The following is a 27,375-nucleotide window of genomic DNA, read 5'->3' as shown; positions in this document are numbered from 1 at the left end:
AAAGTTGCTGCTCTTGCAAGGTCATTACCATATTCTACTTCCCAACAATATAACATCATTTCAGGGACGTCCTGTAAGCCTGTGAAAGGCAGTGTTGTGTAGGATTATGGAGTATTAAAACTGTACACACAAGTTGTAAAAGTACAATACTTTTTAATTAAAATAGTAGACCCTTTATTCCATATATTTCTATTTGGCGGTTTACATGAAGAGTGGTTTCTGGATAAAAATGAATGGAACATTTCAATAAACAGGTGATGAATGGTTACATAAAGTGCAAACTACAGCTGGTTATCTAAACACAAGAGTGTTGATCTCATAAAACCTGCTTACATTCCTTATTAGCCATTCTTATGTGCAAACTAAAAACTAGCTTATTAGAAATGCTGAACAAAACTGAATACAAAAGGGTCAGTTGGGATGTGAATCCTATTCAGTCCATGCAAGCATGTATACATACCTCACAATTTATGAAGAATAGGAATCAGGACATTGCGTGAAATTTGGAGCAGTGGTCTACCAACATTTTTGCCTCTCTGGGGGCATGGTCAGCGTCTCTTCAACGCTGCCAGCAGTGCCGGGCAGTTGGGGGTAAATTTACTGAAGCTTTTAAAAATGAAAAGAGGTGATGTTCCCATAGCAACCAATCAGATTCTGTCAATCATTTTCTAGGATGCAATTGAGCAATTATACACAGAATCCGTTGTTATGGGCAGCATCAACTGTTAATTTTTAGGAGCTTAAGTAAATGTACCACTTGGTGCGGAGTGTAATAGGGAGTGAGAATCGCAAAGTGAGAGATTTTTGGAGATTTTCCCATTTTTTAAAGTGCCAATCAATTACACGGAAAATCCAGGTTGATTTTGCCATGTAATTGATTGCCGCTTTAACAAAATGGACAACCTTTACAAAATCTCTGACTCCCTATTACATTTCACCCTAGGTGTCTATGCATTTAGTGGCGCAGTGCTGAACAACATTGTATGTGAGCATGTTTGCCGTTTCTGGATGATGCTGAGCTGTACTGGCCCAATGATATAGCCGATTGCTTAAACAGTACTTTGAAGGCCATATGCATTTTCCAGTTAAACTATTTATTTTCAGGCAATAGGAGTTTATACTTGATCACATTCAATAGGACACCTTACGTAGATCAATTAATTGTACTAGCCCAGCTGAACTGTGTGTAACTGTGTATAAGCAGCTTCAAAGTGAAGACTAAACGTTGCTCAATAAGCTGCTTAGAAGACTGGCCGGCGATTGATAACACAATGTGGCAGCCTCAGAGAAGGTGGCTATGTTGATAGTTACAGGTGCCATTCAATTAAAGAGCTTTTTGTGCAGGTATATATACATGTTTCTTTGTGCTTGTGTGCAATGAGAATGTGCACCACTGTGGCCTTTATTCTTTGATGTCATTACTTACAAAGGTCCAAGAAACACGCCTAATATCATTGTTATATCGTGCACACATGTGAGTACAAACTATTACTGTAGTACTTTTCGTTAGCCCTGTGGCAATACAGATGTACCTGAAGTTTATCATACAGTGCTATTATCTGCACACTCTACTATTGCGCTCAAAGGAAAAACCAGAATGTGTACACATATATGTATGTACACTTGGAAGCACACAGAGCAGAAGGAGGTACAGAGGTAAGCCGTCACGATGTCTTCCTACAGACTCACTGATGGCACAAGCGACTGCATTACTTAAGTAATTGTGCTTCTCAAAATCATTTTCATGTAATTAAAATGTTGCTTTAATTGTTTTGTTTAAATTGCTTACATATTATGTATATATACATGTATCCAATATATATATACACCTATGATGTTTGTCAGTTATTGTGTGTAGTACAGCATAGCCTACATACTGTATGAGTAACTGCATCACCAGTGCTTAACGTTAAATCAGTATGGTGTTTAGGGTCATACATATAAAAATGTTGACAAAACCTTACACTTTGAAAGCATATTCTCCAGGAAGAGATTTTGAGAATGGTGTACTACCGAGCGCTCCCCTACAACACCATTGTAAGTCACTGAGTGTTGGCACTTCTGATCGCTGCTGGCAATGTAGAAAGTCTGTGTGCTGGTCTATAAAAAGAAAATGAGCTATCCTCGCCACAACACGCTTACTAGACTTTGAGAAGGCCTCTTGTACTGTACGAGTATTATATTACCTACCTTCCATGTGTATGAGATCTTGTGGTTACATTTACTAAGTTTACAGTGGCAGATCTATTCAATAAAAAAAAAAAACAGGTACGTTTCGTCTAAAATACAATTGGCCTTTTAAAGTCTTTAGTCAAATCTACTGACTATTTAAAGAAGCGCTGAATAGTAAGGGTAGTTCTTGGTCTTATATATAATAGTCTATGAACTCTGCCCACAGCTTATCAGTGTGCCATGGCCCAAGTAGCAGCTATAGTAACTATCCCTAAATGTATTGGACACTAGAATGTGGTTTTAGGGAATGTGGAAAGGAACCAAGGTATATTAGGTGGCCAGGAAATCATGTTCTCCGCTGATCTTGCCCTTTTGTTCCAGATCAGAGACAGATGCAAATACTACCATGGCAATAGTAACATTTGAAAGATGACTAGAATAAATCTAAACCTAATTCTGGGCTTGTCAAATAATAGAAATTGCAACGTGCCTGTTGTGATATGTGTGGTGTTCACTTACAGTGGAAACTTTACTGTTGAGACCATGAATATTCATAAATGACTCCTAATGTTATAGTTCATAGGATATTCTATATTTATTTAAAATTCCCTAGGAAAGCTGATCCTTCCTCTGGTTTGTTGCCAGATCCATTCTCTGAATCCTCTGCACAGGTATAGTCCACTTTGGGTGACTTTCCCGGCATCCAGACAACGTGCAGACTACAGGGCACCATTTCCTGAAATAAAGAATTCTTATTTATTATCTTTACTTCTAAGGCACCACAAAGTGTACATAAACACATTTGTAAATAATATGTACAAATCATACATTTAATACATGGCAGCAAACCATAACATAAGTACCAAACATTACTATAACGCCACAGGCTGGGTAGGTAGTAGAAGGCTGGGTAAGTAGAAGAATTAATTATGTACTCAGTGATCCCGTATCGATGTATTGGATTTCCTGACATGGATAGTACTGTACTACGGGAATGACAGGGACTATTGGTGTGTCAAATAACAGTGTTTACATTTAAGCATTATTTTCCAAAATACATCCAAGCTCTACATGGTTACTTACCTCTGATGGTCTTTCATAAAGATCAATATCATAATCAAAAGCAATTAAATCATCCTTTCGAATCTTAAATAAAAGAAAAAACATTTTTGAATTTCTTGTAAACCACTGAAAAAAAAACATATGTACCCTTGGTAGGCACAGTAGTAATAGTAAAGGATTACAGAATAGAACTTTCACAGATACCAAAAGGGAGAAGATGGCAAACAAGCATGGATGGGGAAAGGCAGCAGAGAAAGGTGAATCCTACAGATGGAATGGGGTGCCAAGGATGTGTTACTGTCACACAGAAAACATGGGCGCAAGAGATAAACCTTGGAGAAGACTACTGAGGCATACAGGAAGATTCTTAAATTCAAGCCAAAAAAGCCAGGTGGAGGTGAACTGGTGAATTGGATCTGTTGCTGACATTGTAATATCAGGTATGGGCGTGCATTTTCCAAGTGCAGTGTCTCAAAAAAACCAGAAGCCAGAGCACATGTCCAGCCAGCACCTACCCTACCGGTATTACCCAGGACAGTTTAATAATGCAGTAATATATAATCTTAGAGCATCCATTATAAATGTAGGATGGATCCTACTGCCTATTGCCACTACAACTCCAGGACTCATGCCTTTTCTATCACCAATTTAGAATTTTGGATTTGGTTTCATCTCCCACAGCATTATAGGACAAGGCACGGGTCACTTGGTACATCTTATCCCATTTTATACTGTGGAAGAGAGGACTCATCTCCATGCACTTTATTTCTCTTCAAGTCTTAGTACATATACACCATAGTTTCTAATGGGAACAATGGTTTGTTTGCTGTTGTAAGGAGAAAACCCCATTATTGGTGTCTCCAGAGGGGAAGAAGTCTATTCACAAAGTCAGGAAAAGGCGCTAGTTGAACCTTGTCAAACCAAGTTACCAAACATCTTGTGCAAATCAGTCCAACCTGCAACAGAGGTTGAATGAGGTCCTAGTAGGAAGTATTGCTGTAAGTGAAGGGAGTTATGGGTGATATCTTTGGATTCCATTGGTTAATGACAACCTTGCACAGTAGTCAATAGTCATCTGAGATAAATGGGACATTTTGGAGGAGCCCAAATAAGAGACTGGAATCCACCCATCAGTATAAAACCACTATCTGGTAATATCCTGTCCTGTCCACTCCATGACCTAATTGAGCATAACTGCAAGGTAAAAGCTGAAAAGGGAAAGGAGAGGACTACCACCCTGGTACATTGTGTCTGTAGATGAACTTGCATTTAAACTGAAACCTGACTTCCATGTACAAAGCGGAAGATGTATGAAGCAGTGATAAAAGTGGAGAACAATCAGCTGCTATTATAATTTTATAGAATGCACTTGATAAATGTTACTCCAAGCTGATTTATTGCCATGGAACACTTCTCCAATGGTATACTTCTCCAGTCTTGTCACTGTTTTATCTACTCGTCTCTGGCCTCTTTCTGACAGTCAACCAAGAAACTGAATGGGATCTTATAAGGGAACTTTCTGAACAAAATCTACAACCAAGCATGATTTGTGTTTCGAGAATTGCCTCATAGTATGAAAGTACAATGATAAAATAAAACCATAATATCATGAAGATTATACATACTTACCAATTGCTTTACACTTCTGATTTGTGCCATGCTGTATTCCCGATTCTCTGTGGTCTTTTCCCATATAAGGTAGCTACTTCCCAAAATAGCTAGGTTCCACACAGGTTCAAGTTGTGGGTTAATATAGCCAAAACTGTCTGAGAAAGCAGACGAGGCCTGGTAAGCTATCTATGCCATGATTTCAGACAGGACCAGGCAAGACTACCTGCACTTTATATACATAGTAAAAGGGGGGAGGGTTAGGGTTAGCCCATTGTGAAAATATGTACTGGACTCTTTGTTGTCTCATCACTTCCTTGACTGTAGGTCACTGAGAATAAGTTTTAATATTGCTGGTAGATACAAATATATTAACTCATTACTGTAGCAATACAGCAGCACATCTAGCCACAAATGTATTAAGTAACAGGAACACTTACTGATGATATAACTGCAGAATTTATTATTTAATGACCAAGTACCCAATGACCTCAATGTGCTGAGCTGATGCCAAATGTAACAATATACAGGCATATTTAAATATGGGTACAGTATATAAAGTAAAAATGTCAGGGACCCCTTGGACACCCATCCTAATGAACAATTAAGCAAATGGAAGGTTCAGTTAGCCAAACTGGTACAATAATTACATGTCATTGCTGGAGTGAAGAAAAATCGGCTTAAATTACCCCAAAGTAATATTATTAATTTTTTTATGCCCCCCACCTCCCCAAATAGGATTAAAGTATGTATTTAAACAAATAAAAATTTAACAAAATGCCAAATATTACACTAAAATTAGTTTTCTTTATATTTTTTTTTCACATTTAATTTGCTTGTAATTACACAAAATTAGTTTCCGATTTACATTTTTTTTTACAAAAATCAGCCATTTGTAACAGTTTTAAATATAAAAATATTTTTCTGACACTATAATACTCATTATTACGGTTACCCATAATAATGATAATTGGGTGCAGCCTCAGCTGGAATGTTTGGTAGCATTTACGCGGCCAATTGTAAATGCCTGAGATGTACGACTATGTAAAAAACTACACCAGGACAAGTCCTCAGACCGCCGGACCGTAGATCAAAATCTGCAGTCTGGAGCTTGTAGTGTCCGGTCCCGGGGGTGTCCTATCCAGGGGGATGCCTGTGATAGCTTTCACCAGGGACAGCTTTCACCAGGGACATGGGGAAGGGGAGATTACAGCCTCCCCGTGTGGTTCAGACCATTCCAGGCTCTTTCTACATGCTCGGACCATACAGGCAGGGCCGTTTCTAGTGGCGGACAAGCCGTGCAGCAGCCCGGGGTGCCGCACGGCTTGTCCGCCCGGCAGCTCCCCACAGCGCCGCCTCCCTTCCTCCCCCTCTCTGCTCTCCCCGTCCGCGCCGCCACAGGCACAGCTGATTAATTTCCATGGGGAGGGGAGCGCATCGCGCGTCTCTACTTTCCCTCGCTCACTGTGTCACTGGGCTGTCAGCCAATCAGAGCTCTCGGGCCGGCAGCCAATCAGGAGCCAGCCAGCGAGGTATGAATGGCCGACGGCTCAGGTACACAGTGAAGGGGAAGGAGAGACGAGCAATGCGCTCCCCTCCCCAAGGAAGAAGAAGAACCAGCAGCATCAGCAGAGGCGATGGCAGCGGGGGGAGACCCAGAGAGTGAGACAGTGAGTTGTGCTGCTTCTGGCACTGTGGGGCATATTTGGCACAGTGGGGGCATATGTGTGGAGCTGTGGGGTTATATTTGGCACTGTGGGGGCATAGCTGTCACTGTGGGCGTATATATGTGTGGCACTGTGGGGGCATAGCTGTCACTGTGGGGGCATATCTGGCACGGTGGAGCATATTTGGCACTGTGGAGGCATATGTGTTGCACTGTGGAGGCATAGCTGTCACTGTGGGGGCATATATGTGTGGCACTGTGGGGGCATATATGTGTGGCACTGAAGGCATAGCTGTCACTGTGGGGGCATATGTGTGGAACTGTGGGGGCATAGCTGTCACTGTGGGGGCATATATGTGTGGCACTGGCACTGTGGGGGCATATTAGTAAACGGCATCAGTTGTGCGGCAGCGGCGCGTGGGGCATAATGTGTAATGGCCATTACGGTGTGGGGAATATTGTGTAATTGCCATCACAGTGTGGGGTCTAATGTGCATCATTGTGTGTGACATAATGTGTAATTGTCATCACGGTGTGCGACATAATGTGTAATTGTCATCACAGTGTGCGGTGTAATATGTAATTGCCATCACAGTGTGCGGCATAATGTGTAATTCTCATCACAGTGTGCAGCATAATGTGTAATTGTCATCACGGATAAATAGTATATAATGATATAAGTAGCCTGTCATTGTTTGGCCTTGATCTGTGAGGCGTACTAGGTCACTGTGTGGGCCTTTATATTTTTTATGTCATTGTGTGGCCTTCAGCCTGCCAACTTAAGTGCAGGAGGACAATGACAATTCCTGCGGTAACCAATGTCTGGTCATACAGGTTGCAAAAGTGTGATGTAAGGTAATTGTTTTCCTGCTAGACCACGCCCTTATATTAAACCACAACCCTTTTAAATTAAACCACACACCCTATTTCAGCACGCGATTTCTTCGATGCCATGTTATGTATTTGGGAGGGGGGGGGGGGCGCATTTTTACTTCTTTGCCCTGGGAGCTAAATTGTCTTGAAACAGCCCTGCATACAGGGAGGTTTTAACCTCCCCGTCCTCCTCTCCCTGGTGACAGCTGACATGAAGCTCCCCCGCACAGGACATCCTTAGGACGGGGCACCCCTCGGACCGGACACTACAAGCTCCGGACTGCAACTTTTGATGTCTGGTCCGGCGGTCTGGAGTATTGTCGTGGGTCCGGTTTTTACCCATAGCCCGTCTTACACACTGTCTTATCTGTTTTAGTGGTTATAGCGAGCTCCTAGCTCTTATGTTACACTGTACAAGCAAACATCTCACCAGGTATGTGTCCTCCAGTAATAGGTACAGTTTGTTCCTTCATCAGCTTGTAGAAATTGTAGTCATCGTTACGGGCTTGCTTCTGGATTTTGTTGCTAGAACAGTTGACATTTATGGCAGGTCGCGGTTTGTCATGTTGGAAGAAAACTGTTGCTGTGCATAGGCCAATATTTTCCTACAAAACCAGAGAGTTCTCAGTCATTAGACCATGTAGTGTACGGGGCACTGCCCTGTCTTTGATGCAGCTGTCAGTCATGGCCTGGCATGCACACTCTATTCACAGTTACAGACTTACCATAGTTTGGGAGACTCTGGCTGTAAATTCCACATAATATTTATTCCCAATTTCTGGAATGGACTGCAAGGAAAATGAGGTATGCCATTAATATACAAACTGTGTATTCACAAAATGTGTCTGTTATTTTGCCATCATTAATGCTTTTGTTCATTATAAACTCAAAAGGGAACTACTACCGCACCTATGCATAATTCTGTTCTGTAAATAAATACTTCTAAATAAAAATGACTATTCACTAACATAAAAACATCCATTTTTTACACACACAAACGCACACCCGCACACACTCTCTCTTTATATTATCAATGCATAGCTATCCTTACAATTGACACACCGGACTGTAAATAGTTGATGGTAGAGAAATGAGGATTATTGAAAATATGGTGTGAGCATGAACCTGTTCTGTCACATAACAGGGGGTCAGTGTATGAGATATGAAACCACAAAGCCGTAACCACTGGAATCTGGAGGATGATCAGGTTTTTAAACAACAGTGACTGAGTGTGACCATTCACCGCAACATTGAATATGCTGGGATTGGAGTCATGATTTATTGTTTATGGGTATGAGGGGGTCATCCCTAACCATTGTACAGATTGTTTTGTATGCATCTAATATTTCTGTGTGGTGCTTCCCAGAAATAAATTTACCTCAGAAACACAATACTGGAACTAAATCTAAAGACTTTTTTAAATTTGTCCCCAAGACGATAAAAAAAAAATCTAGAGAATATTGAACACGTGTAAATTTGTCCAGAACTTATCCGCAAGATTTGGGTGGGGTTTTACTTCAAAGTGAGATCTATATTGCAGTGTAAAAATAAAGCAGCCAGTATTTTCCCTGCACAGAAACAAAATCACTCACACAAATCTAAATCTCTCTGCACGTTACATCTACCCCACCTGCAGTGCACATTGTTTTGTCCATTTGAGAAGGAATTTGCCTTTGGGAGTTAACCAGAATATGGGCCATAAACCAAACAGAGGAAGCACCTGTGACTTATAAAAGCAATGTTTGGCGCAAGCCAAAAGCTGGGAAATGTCCCATTAAATATATCACTAGAATGAAGCATGGGGAGGAGGTATAACCCTGACAGGATTCTTATGTGTTGGGAAAATGTTCAGGGGGTAAAATGCATAGCAAAAGGTTTTATAGGACCACCTCAGGCAACGGTTGGGATGAGAACTGCGATCTGAGCGCTGCTTGGAATTTCTCGTCAAGCTCGGATCCCAGAACAACGCAAAACATCATCATCCCAGCGTCGGATTCTTGAGAGATCTGAACTCGATATAACTCCCCCGCTACCCGACGCCATCTTCACTCCGGCATTGGAGAGGTTTGAGGGAGGTTGTGTCTCTCTGGGCAGCTGGCTTGGGGTGGTGACATGGTCGCAGCAGTGGTGTCCTGTGCAGTCCAGTCCTCTGGTACTGTGCTGCCTGCTGCCAGTGCTGTTGTCCTATGCTGCTGTATAAGTCCAGGCAGTGGTGCTGTGCTGTCCAGTGGTACTGCTGCTAAGTCCAGTGATACAGATGACAGCCATATAAGTCCAGTGACAGTCCAGTGTAAACTCTAAAATAATAAAAGGTTTATTTTAAGCCTTTTAATTTTTCAGGCTTTGCCTTGTGTGTGTGTGTGTGTGTGTGTGTGTGTGTGGTACACGCCTGTGCCGCATATAATAAATAACCCCAAAATAAAAGGGTTATTTTAATCCGTATAATTTTTTCAGGCTTTGCCATGTGCATGTGGTTTAGGGAAATACTCTCCTGTGCTGCATATTATTATAACTCCAGAAAGATAATGGAGACCAAAAATTTGGAGGGTAAAATAGTGAAAGAACAAGAATAATTTCCTCCTAGTTTAAGACATGTTCATGAGTAGTGGTTTAGCTTCACACGATCTAAGCCCTTCTCCCGCCGCTAGAAAATTTAAGAGCACTAAGCTGGCATCAAAAACAAAGCAAACAACTGTTCCTTCTAAAGACATGGTATCGCAAATCCCCAAGGAGAGTCCAAGGGTGTTGGTGGTTTGTGATGCCTGACCTTCCCATCATTGTACGGGAATAGGTGGCCATTTCCACCATTTGCACACCCTCTGCATATGCTGGAAGGATAAACTACAGTCCAGTTCCTGATTTAAGATTAAAGGTGTCAATATTGTACACCAGGAGGAGGATATTGATGTAGATGGTGTTGAGGAGGAAGTTGACGAGGAGGATTCTGCTGATGGTGATGTGGTTTGCTTAAATGAGGCACCGGGCGAGACAGTTGTTGTCCGTGGGATGCAAAAGACCGTCGCCATGCCTGGGCAGAAGACCAAAAAATACACCTCTTTGGTCTGGAATTATTTTTATCCAGATCCGAACAATTGTCTCACCATATGTAGCTTATGTAACATGGTCCAGACTGAAGGACCTGCCAACAATTGCTGACACTGCATACGATACGGTCACCATATAAAAAATGGTGGAGGTTTACTTTGGTGACAGCATCCAAGTAGACATGTCAGACAGTCCATTCCTGTACTGGCAGGAAAAAAAGGCAGTTTGGAGGCCCCTGTACAAACTGGCTCTATTTTACCTGACTTGTCCTCCCTCCCTCAGTGTACTCCTAAAGATTTTTTAGTGAGCGATCGGCGTAGGAGGTTGTTTCCACAAAATGTGGAGAAGATGATGTTCACCAAAATGAATGATCAATTCTTCCACGAAGACCAGCAATTTGCTCCAGAGACTAAAGAGGGACCTGTAATGGTGGATTCCAGCGGTGACAAATTGATAATCTGTGAGGATGATGTAGGTACTGAAGGCACTGAGGAATCGGATGGTGAGGATGACATCTTTCCTGTAGAACTGGTTTGTACAGGGAGAGATAATTTGCTTTTTTTTGTGGGCGACCAAACAAACCAATAATTTCAGCCAGTCATGTGGCAGACCCTGTCACTGAAATGATTGGCTTATGCATGTCCTCTTTACGCAACATAATGGTGGGTGGGTGGCAGACAATACCATTTGCATCTCTTTTTTTTTGGTATTATGTGCTGCTTTCTGGGGCCTAACTTTTGAAACTGCCATCCTGTCTACCGCAGCAGTGCCACTCTTAGATGGGCCACGTGTTTGTGCCGACCACTTGTGTCGCTTAGCATAGTTATCCAGCTACCTCGGTGCAACCTTTGGCCTAAAAACAACATTGTGAGGTGTTCAGGATAGACTGGAAATTAATGTTATTGAAATTAATAATAGCGTAGGAGCAAAAAAAAAACAAATCCAAATTCTGCGATTTTTCTGGCAGGAAGGGCGGTGTTTTTGAACAGATCCAGATCCAAAACACTGCCGGATATACAGCTCCAAAACACATTTCACGAAACATTAAAAATGGCTGGTGCACATGCCTAATATATTTCACCAGGACAATGGACAAACCATAAATGTATTCCAAGTCTTAGAACTAGGGCAGGCCTGGTCAACCTGTGGCTCTCCAGCTCTTGTGAAACTGCCGGTCCCAGCATGCCCTGACACAGTTTTACTATAAGTGGGTGATAAAACTGCAGCAAGACATGCTGGGATGTGTAGTTTGAGAGACACAGTTTGGTCACGCCTGACCTAGGGCAATGAATACCCAACATGACCCACTCCAGGAGGGACAGAATGCTCTATTTATGGACTTCCTTCTTAATTTCTGATGACCATCGCCTGTGGTGAAACACCTTTCTTACCAAGTAACCTGTTCAGCACAGGTGATGGCAATCATACATTAAGAAGGATGTCCAGAAACAGAGCATTGTGTCCCTCCTGGAGAGGGTCATCCTGGTATGCTTATGTAATTATTGTCTGTTTTTATGTCTAGTTAATCAAGAAAATTCCATGTTGTAAGAAAACAAAATGTGAAAATGAACTGTACTGTAGGTTGCATCCCATACTGCAACTGTAACAAGTGTATCTGTTTACCAGAATTCAACTCAAGTTTCATTTTTCTTTAAAGAACTGTTTCTTCTCAATCTGTAACTGAGACGAGAATCTGGCAGAAGTGAGGAATGTAATAAGCTTTGTTTCCGCAGCAGCGTGTTCCATCCGCTTATCCCCAACACAAGACATGAATAATAATTACATGGGGTGATGTCCGATGATGTCACTCCACCAACAACCACTCCACATGGGAAAAAAGTCACATACTGTCTCCCTGTTTACGCTGACACACTGCACAATACACATACACTGCATTTAGGTACAACATCTAGGGGCCCATTTATCATGGATCGCATTGGATTTCTCTTGGCGGCCCTGCCCCTGGCAGGCATCGGCCCACTGCATACCCATGGGAATGCCCAGCATTTTCATGGGAACACCCATAAAACGCTGGGCGTTCCCCATCCCCGCCGCTGGCCTGCTTCGATCCTTGTCAAAATGTCAACACAAGCAAAAGGTTGACATGCAAATGGTTGACACAGGAAAAGGTTGACATGACTTTTCACGGTTGTTGAGTCTATGTCGATCTGTCAACATGGATCCCCAATAAGTAACACGTACCCTCGTATGGCTTGCTGCGGGCATGGTGGAACTTTACCATTCCCAATCGTAGTCCACGTGGACCGTAAAGTATGAACAAGTCATTGCTTATTGCTTGTGTCGATCATTTTTCAAAGTCATGTTGACCTATTAACCATATTGCCTGTCGACCAATAGTGATCGCCCTATGGACTGCCGATCTAGGCACAGTGGACCTATCACCCGGAACCATTCCCTCAGAAGGAAATAGCTTTGATCTAATATGCTTAGCACATGGATTAATATGGGCTGCATTGTTTTGGGTGAATTTATCCTATTAACTAAATGAAACAGCTTATAACCGTTATGCAAACTGTAATCAGTGGTGTACACTGTACGTATAATTAAGCACCTGTTCTGAACAGTGGTTCTTAAAATGAGGATACCCTCATTCCCGAACAGCCATGCACGTTTTATTTGTTATACCAAATGTGGCAATAAAGTTATAAGATACAAATCCTTTGGCTTTTATTGCTTTATGGAATATGGAATCTGTAGTCTTGAAAATCATACTTCCAAGTGAAGAAATGTGATATATTCTATGCATTGTTTTAGGCACACTGCACTGCAGTGGAGCTTTTCCCACTGCAAATCTGCCCAGGATACAGGTAGGTTACAGAAACAGCAAGACACCAGGGACACAAGGCTGCCGGGGATGTAGCATCATTAACACAGATGATGGAAAATGAAGGAAAGAGATGTTATGATGCTGTGACAAATGCTAAGGGCTTGTTTTTATGTCGATTTGAAGTTCTTAGTCTCTGGAGGAAACATGGTTTGCAGAAACTGACAAGGAAAACAATAATCCTTGTAAAAAGAAAACAGAATGTTCTAATGTTAGAACAATTGCATAATATTGCTTAACCTTGCAAGATCACTTTCACATTTTATTTATACAGTTAGGAAAGTGATTGCTCACTCATTAAACCTTAGTCAAACACATCAGGCAAATTAACATGCAGCTCTGGGGCGCCTATTACATAATGTGTGTCCGTGTTTGTCTAATCCCTGATGCTTTCAATCTGCTGTAGATATTAATAGCTGTGAACTTTAGTTCCAACAAGAACCGTACTCTATCTTCCCATTGGAGTATAAGATAGATTGCCCGTGTTCTAGACCTTCAGTGTTCTATTGTCCAGCTCCAGTAACAGTTACAAGATTTCCCTGCACGATCTAAGCCTATTCTGTGCTATATATCAGGGAGCTGGATATTTTATATACACAGAATTTTATCCTTTAATATAAGCTGATCACTTCTCAGGACGTGTCCAATAGTCTATGGTCAGGAAAGGACACCGGTAAATGTTCTGCATTGCTACTAACATTAGCACATGGAATCTACCTTTTGTACAGTTACAGGGTTGAAAACAAGTTTTCCTTCACCCTTTGAGTGCCAACATCTCTGTGAATGATGCGTAATATATCCATTAAAAATGCATTTGTTATATCAATTCAAATAAAAAATGGTGTGTAAAAAAGATAAGGTAAACATTACAGGCATAGGTGTGCGCAGCACATTTTATTAGGGGAGTGCACCCTCAAAGGGGTGTGCCTAGCACCACATATTGGGCATGTCTAACACCCCCAATCAGGCGTGTCTACCATCATCTATTGACACTCGCTACAATATAAAACGTCTCTCAGCCACAACATGATATCCTGCCTCTTTCAGTTTCTAATTACTCAGTGTAACAGTACATGCAAATAAAGTCAAAGACGTATATGGAGGACGCAGGTATGTAGTGATATGACAATGGTCTAGTACTGGGGTAGCCAACCCTAGTCCTCGAGAGCTACCAACAGTGCATGTTTTGCAGGTCTCCTCACAGAATCACAAGTGAGCTAATTAGCTCCATCTGTGGATCTTTTAAAATGTGTCAGTGATTAATGAGTGCAGCTGTGCAGCAGCTAGGTTGTCTGGAAAATGTGCACTGTTGGTAGCTCTCGAGGGCTAGGGTTGGCTACCACTGGTTAACAATGCAAAACACACATAATTAATTGATGGGCGTTTGTTTTAATGGAATACTGTTCTAAAAAGCAAAAGTCTTTGGTAAAAGGTATTGCTAGCGGCAGGGAGGTCTTCATAAGGTTGAGTGGGCACAACATTAGGGGGGTGTCTGTGCACCCCTAACACTCAGTGGGCGGGATTCACTAATAACCCCCGCAGCACATCGCTGGCACGCGCAATGTTAATAATTGCATATGCACTAACATATGTGATTATTAACTCAAATGCGATGGCCGGCGATGTGCTGCGGGTCCCCCCTCCCTGCCTGCACCCTTACATGGCTGTAAGGGCTCCGTTTCCTTCTCCCTGCACTTGGAAGAGGTGCAGGGAGGAGGAGGTCACTGGTCCGGGCAGCAAAGCAGGAGGCTGCCCGGACACAGGTAAGGGGGGTGCGTCGCAGATCGGCGTGGGGTGGCGGGGGACGCGAAGGGAAGCCCATAGACTTCCATGGGGTTACGCCATCTAGGACTGGCGTAACCCCCCGCAGTGAAGCCCCGGCGGTGTGGCTTTGCTGCATATGAAAATGCGGTAAAAAACCCGAAAACCGTGTTTTTTACGGCATTTTCAGTTTGGTGAATCTCGCTCAATGTGCGCACACCTATGGGAGCCAAATGCATATGTTTTCATATTACATACATGCTGTTCTATAAATGTAATAATGAGTAATTGCCTAATACTCCTTAAATAACACAAGAAAGGTTTCAGGTAAAATATTTGTAAATAGTTTCTCTCTAGGTCAGTGTTTTTCAACCACCGTGCCGTGGCACACTAGTGTGCCTTGAGTTGTTCTCAAGTGTGCCTCCAGATCAAGAGATGCCACCACCAGTTCAACTGTTATTTACTGGTCTCTTCTTTTCATGTAAAGGGCCAATGTATTTTATTTTTGTTACCTGTACGGACCAGTGTGATTGTTTTTTTATATGGGGGCCAATAGGTTTAGGTTTTTTTCCAGTGGGGGTCAATGTGTTTTGCCTGTGGGGATCTCATGGTGTGCCTTGGCAATTTTTAAATGTTTAGTGTGCTTCAAGGTAAAAAGGTTGAACATCACTGCTCTAGAGGATGACATTGGAAAACCTGTTCGGTCAGTGGCGTAACTATAAATTTAGCTCCCCCCTGCCAAAAAATTTGTGCCCCCCCGGGCTCCTCTCCTGCATGGTTCACCAGTGTGTGACGTGATGACGTCACACGCATAACGGAGAAGCTGAAGCAGGAGAGTGGAAGAGAGACCAGCAGACACTGCTGCTTCCGCTGGCTCCAACGCATCCCAGGCCGCACCAGCACGCCCATCCGCCCAGCCATCCTGTACACAGTAGCCAATAGCCGGCTCTGTGTACAGTCAATTGAATCAGTTGTCGTCTATGTCCTGGTCACACCCGCGCTGTGGCTGTCTCGTCTCCGGTGCTCAGCCAGTAAGCAGCGTCAGGCAGCAGCATACCAATTTGGTGCCGGCTAGGTTATGTAATACACTGCAAGCCTTTCCTATGCTTATTACCCATTCAGGAGAGGGGACACTGCATTTCTGCATGTAAGGAGCAATTAGAGAGATGTAGGAGGAAAATAAGAGGTCAAGGGATAATGTAGAGACGGACACATCCGGATGTCAACACAGAATTATTTTTGCTGGACGGATCTCACCAGGATTTAATTTATTGGACTGAAAATCTGGTACTGTGTGTTTCGGTTACTCAGTGACAGGCCTAGAACCTTCATTGGCTGACCCAATATTTACCTTGTCCTTCTTGCAAGACAGAGGTATATCTAAAATAACAGTTTAACCCTTTGAGTGCCAAGGGAGTTTGTCAAAATAGGTGTGCAAATTGCCACGCACACATTTATATTCATCATAATGACCTGACTCCCTCTCATACAGTAGTTGTGAGCTGCAGAATATTATCCCTACAGTATGGGGTTACAATCTGTGTTTGTATGATGCAGATCTAATTGTAGCAGGTTAGCAGTTATGTAAAATATGGAATGCGCATGTGATTTGTAAACGAAGGGCTGCATAGAATTGTAAGTACTGTACTGTAGGCATTTATAGCTGTGTGGGGGAAAAGTAGCATTTTACAGGCTCACAAAAAGTGAATGCATTCTGTTTTCTAAGGGCCATTGAAAGACTGTAATAGCATTACATATTATTCTCAGCAGCAAGGCCTTAGAAGTGCTCTGGAATATATGTTATTCTAATTTGTTTGCACTGATCTTGTGCATATGCGCATTTTTGTGCATGTGCATATGTCCGGTGCGTGCGGCCTTGGCAAAAACTGTTCGCCGGACACATGAACCCAAGACTAGGGACAGGGCGGCAGTTAGGGAGGCCAATCCCGGGCCATTTTTTCAATCCCGGGATTCGGGATTGAAAAACTGTCAATCCCGGGTTTCCCGGGATTGGCCTCATGATATGCCCAATAGTTGATAAATTACCTCTAAGCATAGAGGAGATGCGCGGCGGGCCGGCGGCATGCGGCATTTGAGGCGGGCCGGGGAGGAGGCGGGTGACAAATGTCTCCATGCAGACGCGGTGGAGGAGGCGAGGTGACTGGCGAGCCGGGGAGGAGGCGGGTAACTTGGTGTCCGGGCGAATGCGGTGGCTTGTGAATCAGTGTGTGGCAGCGCAGCGTGATGTTAGAGGTCACGCTGCGCAACCTTAGTGTTCAGACACCGCCGCGTCTGCCCGGAGTTCAAGTTAACAGCCTCCTCCCGCCCCGCTCAGCGGTACGCATAAGAAGGGGATCAAATGCGAATGCGCATTTGGATCCCGCAATACCGGGATTGGAGCAGCCAATCCCGGGATTCAAATCCCGGCCAAATATGCCCTAAATCCCGGGATCCCGCCGATCCCGATCCCGGGATTGGCATCCCTAGCGGCAGTGGATAGTTATGTCCATGGGAACACCCAGTGTTTCATGGGTATTCCCATGAAAACGCTTGGCATTGCCATGGTAATCGGCCCGTGACGTGGGTGTCGGGGGTGGGCAGCTGACATCACTGAATGTCAGCTGCCCGTCCCGTTCCTCTCGAGTGTGCACACATATCTAAGTGACTTGAGAGTCACTTTAGATATACGTGCACTCACCTCATCATTCAATGGTCGTCGACCGACTGGCCGGTGTCAGACAGCATGGCCAGTGCAACAAAGCCCCTTGCGGGCTCGCTGCGATCGCCACGCTGCAGGCGCGGTGGCGAGCTATGCTCGCCACCTATTCTATTCTCCCTCTACGGGAACCCGGCCATCAGTGTTTTAACAGCCGGGATACCGACATCGGGTTAATGACTGTTGGGATCCCAACTGTCGGGACCCCGTCCGGCACCCCTGCTGACGCTTGGAAATTACATAATCTCCAAGTGCCGGTGATCCGTCTCTCTCTCTCTATACATATAGAATTACCCGGATCGGATGACCCAGGTCATGCCGTTTACACTGCAAGCTACGCATGTCGAATTCCTGGTTCACTTGACCAGGATTATTATTCAACGACTCTTTTGCCTATAAGCCTAAGTAGACCCATCAATAACTTGCATCAGTGCCAACATGTATATGCAGCTGCAAAGTACCCCTAAATCTTGTCTGTAAGGGACTCCAGTGTTAATGATGGCAGATTTATTATTTATTTACAGTTTCTTATATAGCGCAGCAGATTCCGTTGCGCTTTACAATAGATCTACATACATTACTTTATGTATATAATTGGACTTAAGGTGCCCATACACGTTGCGATTATCGCATCCGTTTTGTACTTTTAAAGTACAAAACGCATCTCATGTGCGATAATCGCGCTGTGTACCTGCGGGGATGCGATGCGATGTGATGTGTGTCCCCGCAGGTACAATATTGTAAAGCACAAAAAGTATCTGTGTGCAGTACTTTTTGTGCTTCATTGCATCACATCGCATCAGTACAGGAGTACATGCGATGTGATGCGATGTCCATCAGTAACTATCAATTTAAAAAAAAAAAAAAAATCGGATCACATTGCATCGCACCCGCACATGTAGGGGGATCGCATTGCATCGCACCCGCACATGTAGGGGGATCGCATCGCATGCATCCCCCTACAAGTGCTAGAATCGCATGGCACATTTTAAAGCACGAAAAGTACAGCCCCATATCTCAACGTGTATGGGCACCTTATAGCCTTCAAATCTGCTGTAAAATAAAATATCAACTCAATATTATGTCATTCCATAATGCAAACGACTGTAAACTGCAGAGAGCATTTTCTGCCATGACAACTGATCTGCTAAGGAATAGACAAGTCCCTAACCTACTTCCAGCTGAGTGATGCTGAGAGCTCAGGAGACCCAATCCCATAGTAACTGTACTCATATAGGAACAGCTTAGTACAGGCTGGTTTTAGATTTATTACCACCCAGCATAGTGATGGCCAGCCAGCCCTGCCTGGGGCCAAGTGAGTTTATTGAAAGGCTATTGTGTTTGTATAAGAGGTTACTGGTGCACTGAGTACAAGTTACAAGGAGACCCTATGACAAGCATGTCCAAACTATGGCCCTCCAGCTGTTGTGAAACTACAAGTCCCATCATGCTTTGACACAGTTTTTCTATTTGGGAATGTTAAAATTATGGCAAGGCATGCTGGGATGTGTAGTTTCACAACAGCTGAAGTGCCACAGTTTGGACATGCCTGCATGATATATTATGAGCAATGACAGGTGTCATTCATTGCAATGGATCACCCCATTTTACATTTGCAAATCTGAAAACAGAAAATAAGGGGTACATTTATTAAGATGGGAGTTCTATTAAAGATGCGATGTTGCCCATAGCAACCAATAAGATTTGATCTATGATCTCCGACCTAGATGGTGCTAAATAAATCAGAATAATAATTGGATTGGTTGCTATGGTCAGTATTCCATCTCTACTACAACTTAGTAAACTTACCTCTGAGGATATATCCACTTGTCTCCATGTTACTCCACAGCAGCTTGTATGGTATACAAGCAATAACTAGCCTGGGAGATGAACTGATGCAGTGCTCTCAGACTTACACCCAGCGCGGGTCCTTTATACGCCACTACCACAAATCATTCAAAACTTACTAACAGGAAAATATCTTATACTTGCAATTACACTTCTAAAGGGCACAGCGCTGTCACAATTACATTTAAATATTAGCTTTTATGTATGATATTATGATGTGTGTCATATTGTGTGTGGCACAGCGCTGGCATTGTTTAGGTCTATTTCTGCAAGTTAAATGAGTATTCCCCCCCCCAAAATTGAATATTGAAATAAACAATAAATACCTGTTCTGTTGTGGTGAATGCAATTATGGTCCTTATTCTGGTCCATGCGCGAGCGTGAGCGATGTTTCCTTAATGCGCATGGGCCAGGTGCGAGCCGGGCACCCACCAATGCGGACAGTGGGGGTATGAGGCGGTGGGTAGTGTCGCCCATGGGAATGGTAATGACCCAGTGACTCACGTGCCGGGGGCGGGCATCTGATATCACCGGATGTCAGCTGCCCGCCATGTTTCCCTCCAGGACACACGCTGAGAGTGTCTTAGTTTTGCGTGTACCTTCCAGGTCATTCGATGGTCGGTGATTATGCAAAACATCCATTCGCAGCCGTGGGGGGGGGGGGGGTGGTAACATGTGCAAGCAGCGGCGTGCTTAAAATGACACACAGCGCTGTGAACTATGCAGCACTGCGTGGCAACCAGAATAATCTCCAAAATGCAGAAGCACAATCTAAGCACTAAGAGTACCGAGAGGCTAAATTTACCCATGTTGTTGTGTTTAATAATTCATTGATGCATTTTAGTACTCATTAAAGGAAAACGCTGCTTTGATTTTTGTTTTAACCCAATACTGCTTTTCCTATAATTAGCAGATCAACCCAAGGACCCTGACACTTGGCAGATAGTCACTCCCACCATTGCTAAGCTTGATGCTTTTCCCACAGTAACAAGTATGAAAGCATACCACATGCATTGTATGGGATTCCATACTGAACAATCGCCTGCATCAAACACCTTCCACTGTCAGCATCTGCACATTGAGAGGGAAGTCCAAGAACAGAGCATCGTGTCCCTCCTGGAATGGGTCATGTTGGGGGAGGTATGGTTTACACAGTAATAAATGTTGTGTTCTTGTGTTCCTTAGCTCTGGCCATGTCCTCATTTGTAATGGATGGCATCTGCCTTGCATAGGAGAGAGATGGGAACTTGGGAAACAATGTATTATGTGGACTAACAATTCCTATATACACACACACTAGAACAGCGGTAGCCAGTTCAAGCCTTCGAGAGCTACCTACAATTAACATTTTCCTCAAGGAATCATAAGTGAAATAATTGATGTTTTAAAATGTATCAGTGAGTAATGAGTGCACCTGTGCAGCAGCTAGGTTGTCTGGAAAATGTGAACTGTTGGTAGCACTCCAGGACTGGGTTTAGCTACCCCTGCTCTTTTCCCTATAGTTAAGGAACAGTAAAATCATTGGCACATTGACCTTCATGTCAGAACTAAGCAGCAGCTCATGTACAGTATCCTTATTATCACTTGTGATAACAGCTCACCTCTCACACTGTGGCCAAACAACAGCCTTGTCCTTTATTCAAAAGTTCTGCGTCATGGGATCCAAGAGTCGGTTTAATAACTAACACAAGGATTCTTCATTCCAGAACTGAATATGTTACTTGTTATGTGTTCAGTACCCGTTAGTTATAAAGATGCAAAATCCATCAATTAAACAGACCATGCACTGTGGGTCTTCAGGCATGGGTGATTTATGGTAACAACAACATCTGATACAATATAATAGTTTTCAAAATATTAAGACCTTCTGACTATACAAGGTCTGACTCAGCTTTGTTAGCAAAGAAAAAAAGCACACAACTAGGCAAATCCATGTGCACTACAGGCGGGGCTGATGTAACATGTGCAGAGAGAGTTAGATTTGGCTGGGTTATATCTATTCTGTGCAGGTTTACATACTGACTGCTTTATTTTTACACGGAAATTTAGATTTTTTTCTTAACACACCCCACCCAAATCTAACTCTCTCTGCACACACCTATTGCCTGCAGAGGGTGGAAGCGCCCAGCAATAGAGGCATATTCTGCTGTGGTAGTGGCAGGAGGGGCGGAGATTTAGGAGATTTAAACACTCCGATACAAACGAATGGACCTCCGCTAATCAGCAGCTGCCCCTTCCTTTGCATGGGAGTGCCCAAATCTCCTGTACGCCTACTGCTACCCAAACTTGCTGGCAGCCTTTTACATAGGATTTATTGCATAAGATAAATTGTATGTAAAATATGACACATCAAGTGCCAAATATTATATAAAGCCCTCCCGGGAGCTGCCAGTTTGCTTCAAAGGAAATTGGGTCTGACTTTTCCTTTGGACAAGTCAGACCTGTGTATGGCCACTTTAAGTTCAAGAATAACTGCAGATTTGAAGGCAAGGCAAGGGTAATGGTAGCAACATTGTTGAATTGGGTCAGATATTTCAAAAGGATGGTGGAATGATATGTAATGGCTGGCATAGTGCTGAGCAGGATTTATTGTTGTACTGCCAACTCCTGCAAAGCTCTTCTCCTTTCCTGGAGATGGAGCCATATACTCTGTAGAATATATTAGAAGATCCCCTAATGATTCCATCTTTTAACCCAGTGATAGGCAACGCAATTCATTTCAAGGGCTGCAATGGGTGGACACGCATTACTCTCAGGGGGTTATTCTGTTTGGTACGGTGAAACGTGCGTACGGTCCATCACACCGTGCGTTTTCTGTACGCTCACGGTGAGCGTAAGTCCACCCACAGAACAGCCGCACACGGACGGTCACAGACACCGACAATGGGGAGTGGCGTTCACTTGAGCGTACGCCACCGTGCATGGACAGATCTCCCTCTTAGCCACCGATACCTGGCGTACATCAGAGCGTATACCACAGTGCACAGACGGATCTCGTCCGTTTTCCCACCGACACCGTATATCTGAGCGTACGCCACAGTGCACGGACAGAAGTTCATAGCAGATATGAAAGTGCATAATGTATGTTCCTGGGAAAAATATACAGATTGTGTGCAAAATAGTGGCCATGGCCTTAGGACATTGCTCCACCATTGCAAGTAGAAATTGAGTCCAAAAACATGATTGTTGCTCTTAGACGTGGTTTATGTGTCTTTTTCATAATAAAAAACTGGTATGTTTGTGTTTCAGTGAAAAAGTTGACACATGTCGACTCCTGTGAATTGAGTGTCCTGCTTTTTAAAGTATAAAAAAACACTTTCTGAATGGGTGTAGATGGTTATAAAATAACTACCTGGACATATATAACCAGGTATTAGAATGAATGTTACCTAAAATGAAACCAACCTTTACATGTAGAGAAGTGTAGAAAGATATGCTTCCAATGTGTTTGAGGGCTGTGTGTGGCTTGCAGGTAGTGAAATAATGGTTTACACTTAATAGGCTGCTGCATTGCTTATTACATTCAGGTGTATGTGTTTGACTAGTAATCAGCGTTAATTAGCAGACCCAGGCGTCTGCTCTCATATGGTATCTCTAGGGGTGGTCTGGAGCTATCTTTGGCGTCCACCTGTTTTTGGGCCAAAATGAACGGTGCGTACGCCGATCGAGGCGGTTGTGGCACTGTGCATTTTGTGCGCACACCCCCGTGTACGCCCATGTTTGCGCCCAGTTTTCCTCATTATTCCATAAAAACGTCCACATGCCGCCCACAATGACCGTGCTCTTGCAGACAGGTTTTTTCGCACGGAGAGACCCGTCCGTGAGCGGTGTGAGGTCGCCGCACATGCGCATTGTGAAAAATACGTAGATGAAAAAAAAGCCCGATCCGACCGTATACGGTCCCACCATACCAAACAGAATAACCCCCTCAGTCTCAACTGTAATTTAACTGAATATGTTTGATTAATGAAATTTTAGAAAGGAGTTTCTGTACGAGGTACTATATAACATAGAAATAAGGAGCTGGGGGGGGTGTGCAAATCAGGGTTTGGAGAGCTGCATGTTGCCCATTGCTGCTCTATCTCCATTATTGCCATTGTAGTTCTCAGACTAATTGGGCATACACATGGTGCAATATTAATTACAGACACATCCCAGCATGCCCTGCTACTGTTTTGCTATTTGGCCATGCTAAAACTGTTGCAGGGCATGCTGGGATGCATAGTTTAACAACAGCTGGGGGGCCAAAGTCACACGTTGTATGCACCTTAAAGCTGGGTACATACCTAAAGATGTGTTTGTCCAATCTGTCTGGTACAGATATGTACAAAAACCTGGTCATGTATGAGAGTAAATGACAGTCAACCATTGGCTCCCAAATGCTGGACAACTGATAAAAATGATTGTTTGGATAAAATTGTTAAATCAATCACTATGGTCTTCATTCTTTCCAGCACTTGGGAGCAATTGTCCTTTGCTTTCAATTTGTGTCCCCACCCTACAGACTGAACAATCACCCAATGGGGTATATTCAATGCCGATCAGGAAAGCAGTGCCTATTGCTCGCCGCCATAGCCCGCCATCAGTATTCAAATGAACCCCTGCACTCGCCATTTCCACCTTGCTTTTTCTAAAAAGTGAGGTGGAAACAGCGTGTGCCACCGTCAAAACGGCGAGGCACATAGCATATAGCCGCGAACCTCACCGTTCAGGGGAATTCTCGATTCCCCCGGAACATAGAATAGGGCATGTTAAATGGTGACGGTGACTTGTTTTCAGCGATACTAGCTGAAAACAAGCCAACCTACAGCCTGCCCAGCAATGCCAGTGCACCCATCATATAACCATGACAGCTTGTTATGGCAACCATTCAACTAATGCAATTAATACTATAGCAACCAGCTGGTGTTTCATGAATTCCCAGCTTATGCTAATAGGGTAACTGTTTCCTATGAAAGGCAGGGGCACGTGAGAAGTAAAACATGAGAGTAAGCCTGTTCAACACTCCTGTATTCCCCAGCACTGCCCTGCTGCTGCTTGGCACGCACACTGCCCACTACAGTAGGTAGCATCATGATGACATGCATACACTGCCGGCAACCCCCTATAGATCTAGTGGCCACTTACCTTCAGCACTGCTTTCTTAACATCAACCACTTCTAGCAGCTGATGGGGAGAGCCGGAGAGGTAGTTGAAGTAGGTGAGCGCCAGACGGGAAGCTAGCCTGGCATCTCTGTTGTTGCTTGGTATCTCCCGGGAGGACCAGGAGCCTGGAGACACGACAAAGGGCAGCGCAGGTATGGCAAAAGGCATCAGTGCCAGCAGCAGACACAGAGAGCCCTGCATAGTGGTGCTGATGTCTCCCTCCCTGTGCCTGGCTGCTGCTACTAATAGCCTGTGCCGAGGGCAGCTCCTCCCACAGCTCACTGTCACTGCACAGGGGAGAAGAAAGATACCCTCCTCCTGCTCCCTTATCTCTGTGAGCTGTGCCAGGGCTCTGACGTGCCATCTCCCAGCCCCTGTACGTCTTTTCCCATAAGTAAGATGATGCTTGGCTGCTCTCTGCCTCCCAGCACGAGTCACATCTTCCTGGCACCCCACACGGCTCGATTTCTCTTTTATAATTATTAGTGTGCATTCTATTGATAAAAGACATACTGATATAGCCCCCAAACAATGTGGCTTTGTCACAGGTACACTAGAATGCAAACCTGAGATCCAGCTACAGGACAGGTGAGAGTGACTACAGGATGGTCCCTGTGACTATGCATTACATACAGTAAGTATTGTGTAACTATCCCTGTAATCACCACGATTATTGGGTTTAGGTCACTGTATACATTGTGGTCAGCACATGATATGTTGTAAGATTAGATCATAATAATATCCCAGCTATTTGTCGTCATAAAATACTGCTGGTAAATAATGTAATTACTTAGCTCATTAAATGGCATTCTCTCAGCTTATACCATAGTTACCTACCCTCCTGCATTCTGCAGGAGACTCCCTGAAATAGCAGCATCTCCCTCTCTCCCTGATTAATATAGCAATCACCCTCGTTTTACCTAGCCCACATTATGTAGCCATTATATTTTTGGGAAAAATTGGAATAAGAGATAGATACATTTACATTGAATTATCAGCACCATTTCCCAGCATTGGTGATAAAACACAATGATCCCTATGGCTACATGCATGTCTTATGGCCATTTACTCTATATGGAACCACGTGTAAGACACAATAGATGCACAATCCCTGACACGTACAGTATCAGTGAATTTTCTTTACCAAGTATAGTAGCTCTTACTAACTGCTTTGGGGTCATCTACATTTGGATATAAGTCATTTTCAAAGATTCCCCTCAGATGTAGCAGTACACACCCACGCTTCTAACTGCCACATTCACAATCTCTTTTCACAATCTCTCCATATATGGAACTAGACACGCCCTTTGGGTGGAGCATGACATGATGCCCCCTCAATGGGTCGCAGTGCAATATTCTCCTACCAACTATAATCTCCCTGAAACTAGTTTTCAAAAGTAGGCAAGTACTGTATGATTTAGATACCAGTATGCTACTCAAACACTTCTGAAACAGTTAGCAACATATCGCATTGAACATAAGGAGCCTTCTGCATTAGACCCTAAATTACTTTAACAATCCGGTAAGGAGTCAGTAGTCATATTTCTACTCTTCTTTGTGAGCATAAGATACAAGTCAATCAGATAGCATTTATGTTACCCTCTAGCTGAGAAATAAAAGAGCAGCCACACAGGGGTCCCCAGGACACAGAAATAATTTATGACTGACCTTTTTAGTTTAACCAGCAATACAGATTGTTTTCAACTGTTACCAATCTAACACAGTCTGTCAGGAGATATCATGCATTTCTTTAAAAGTAGGCTGGATATTTAAATTATATAGAAACTCAAAAAGGAGCCGACCATTCTAACTGAGCTGAAACTGTGTCATTTTCTTTAAAAAGCATCTTAGGGCATACTTGTCTACCTGACTCCCTCCCTGCGGGAGAAAATGCTCTGTTCCTGGACTTCCCTGGTAATGTAGGATTGCCATCACCTGTGGGGAGCTAGGTAAAGGTGTCTCACCACAGGTGATGGCAATCATACATTACCAGGGAAGTCCAGGAGCAGAGCGTTTTCTCCCGCATGGAGAGGGTCAGGTAAGCAAGTATGTATTAGGGCCTCCATCCATTAGCCACCGTGAGTCCCAGATTTCAGGACCCGCCGACACCACCGATCTGCTGAATGGATCTGCCGATCAGCAGCCAGCGATTATCACCGATCTGTCTTGGAATTAGAGAAATGAAACATGTTAAAATGCCTGAAAACAGTCATCATTAGAAAATCAGGATTTTAATTAATTTACTACCGTATATATAATATCTTTCTTATGGTGCCTAATTAATTTACTACCGTATATATAATATCTTTCTGGTGGTGCATAATTAATTTACTGCTGTATATATAATACCTCTCTATTGGTGCATCTACTGCCGTATACACTTGCACTCCAGTGGTGCTATCCTGTGATGTTATATATTGCATAACTCCACAAAAATAATGGAGATCCAAAATATGGAGAATCAATTAGGGAAAGATAAAGGACCACTTCCTCTTACTTTTGAATCTGCTGCAAATGCAAGTAGTAATGATGACATAGACGATGATATGCCATCAACTTTGTCTGCCAAAGCCGATGTCCAGTGTCAAAGTATGGGGAATGTAAAATCCAAAAAGCCAAAGTTGAGTAAAAGGA

At 43.4% G+C, this 27,375-nt stretch overlaps 1 protein-coding gene across 1 annotated transcript; it reads right to left on the bottom strand.

Annotated features, from left to right (window-relative positions):
• Window positions 1–133: 133 nt before the first annotated feature.
• On the bottom strand, window positions 134–25,004 carry LOC146064405 (retinoic acid receptor responder protein 1-like). Its single transcript, XM_083177861.1, has 6 exons — window positions 24,724–25,004; window positions 8,107–8,169; window positions 7,812–7,986; window positions 4,864–5,000; window positions 3,256–3,318; window positions 134–2,908 (listed from the first exon to the last, which is right to left on the bottom strand). Exons 1-6 carry the CDS (start codon window positions 24,940–24,942, stop codon window positions 2,768–2,770), a joined length of 798 nt encoding a protein of 265 aa, XP_083033987.1. The 5' UTR covers window positions 24,943–25,004; the 3' UTR covers window positions 134–2,767.
• Window positions 25,005–27,375: the final 2,371 nt, after the last annotated feature.

This window comes from Crinia signifera, chromosome 3 (assembly GCF_055691185.1).
Source record: "Crinia signifera chromosome 3, ASM5569118v1, whole genome shotgun sequence".
NCBI classification, from domain to species: Eukaryota; Metazoa; Chordata; class Amphibia; order Anura; family Myobatrachidae; genus Crinia; species Crinia signifera.
Note: the sequence above shows the minus strand (reverse complement) of the source record. Positions and strands in the feature narration are given on the sequence as shown.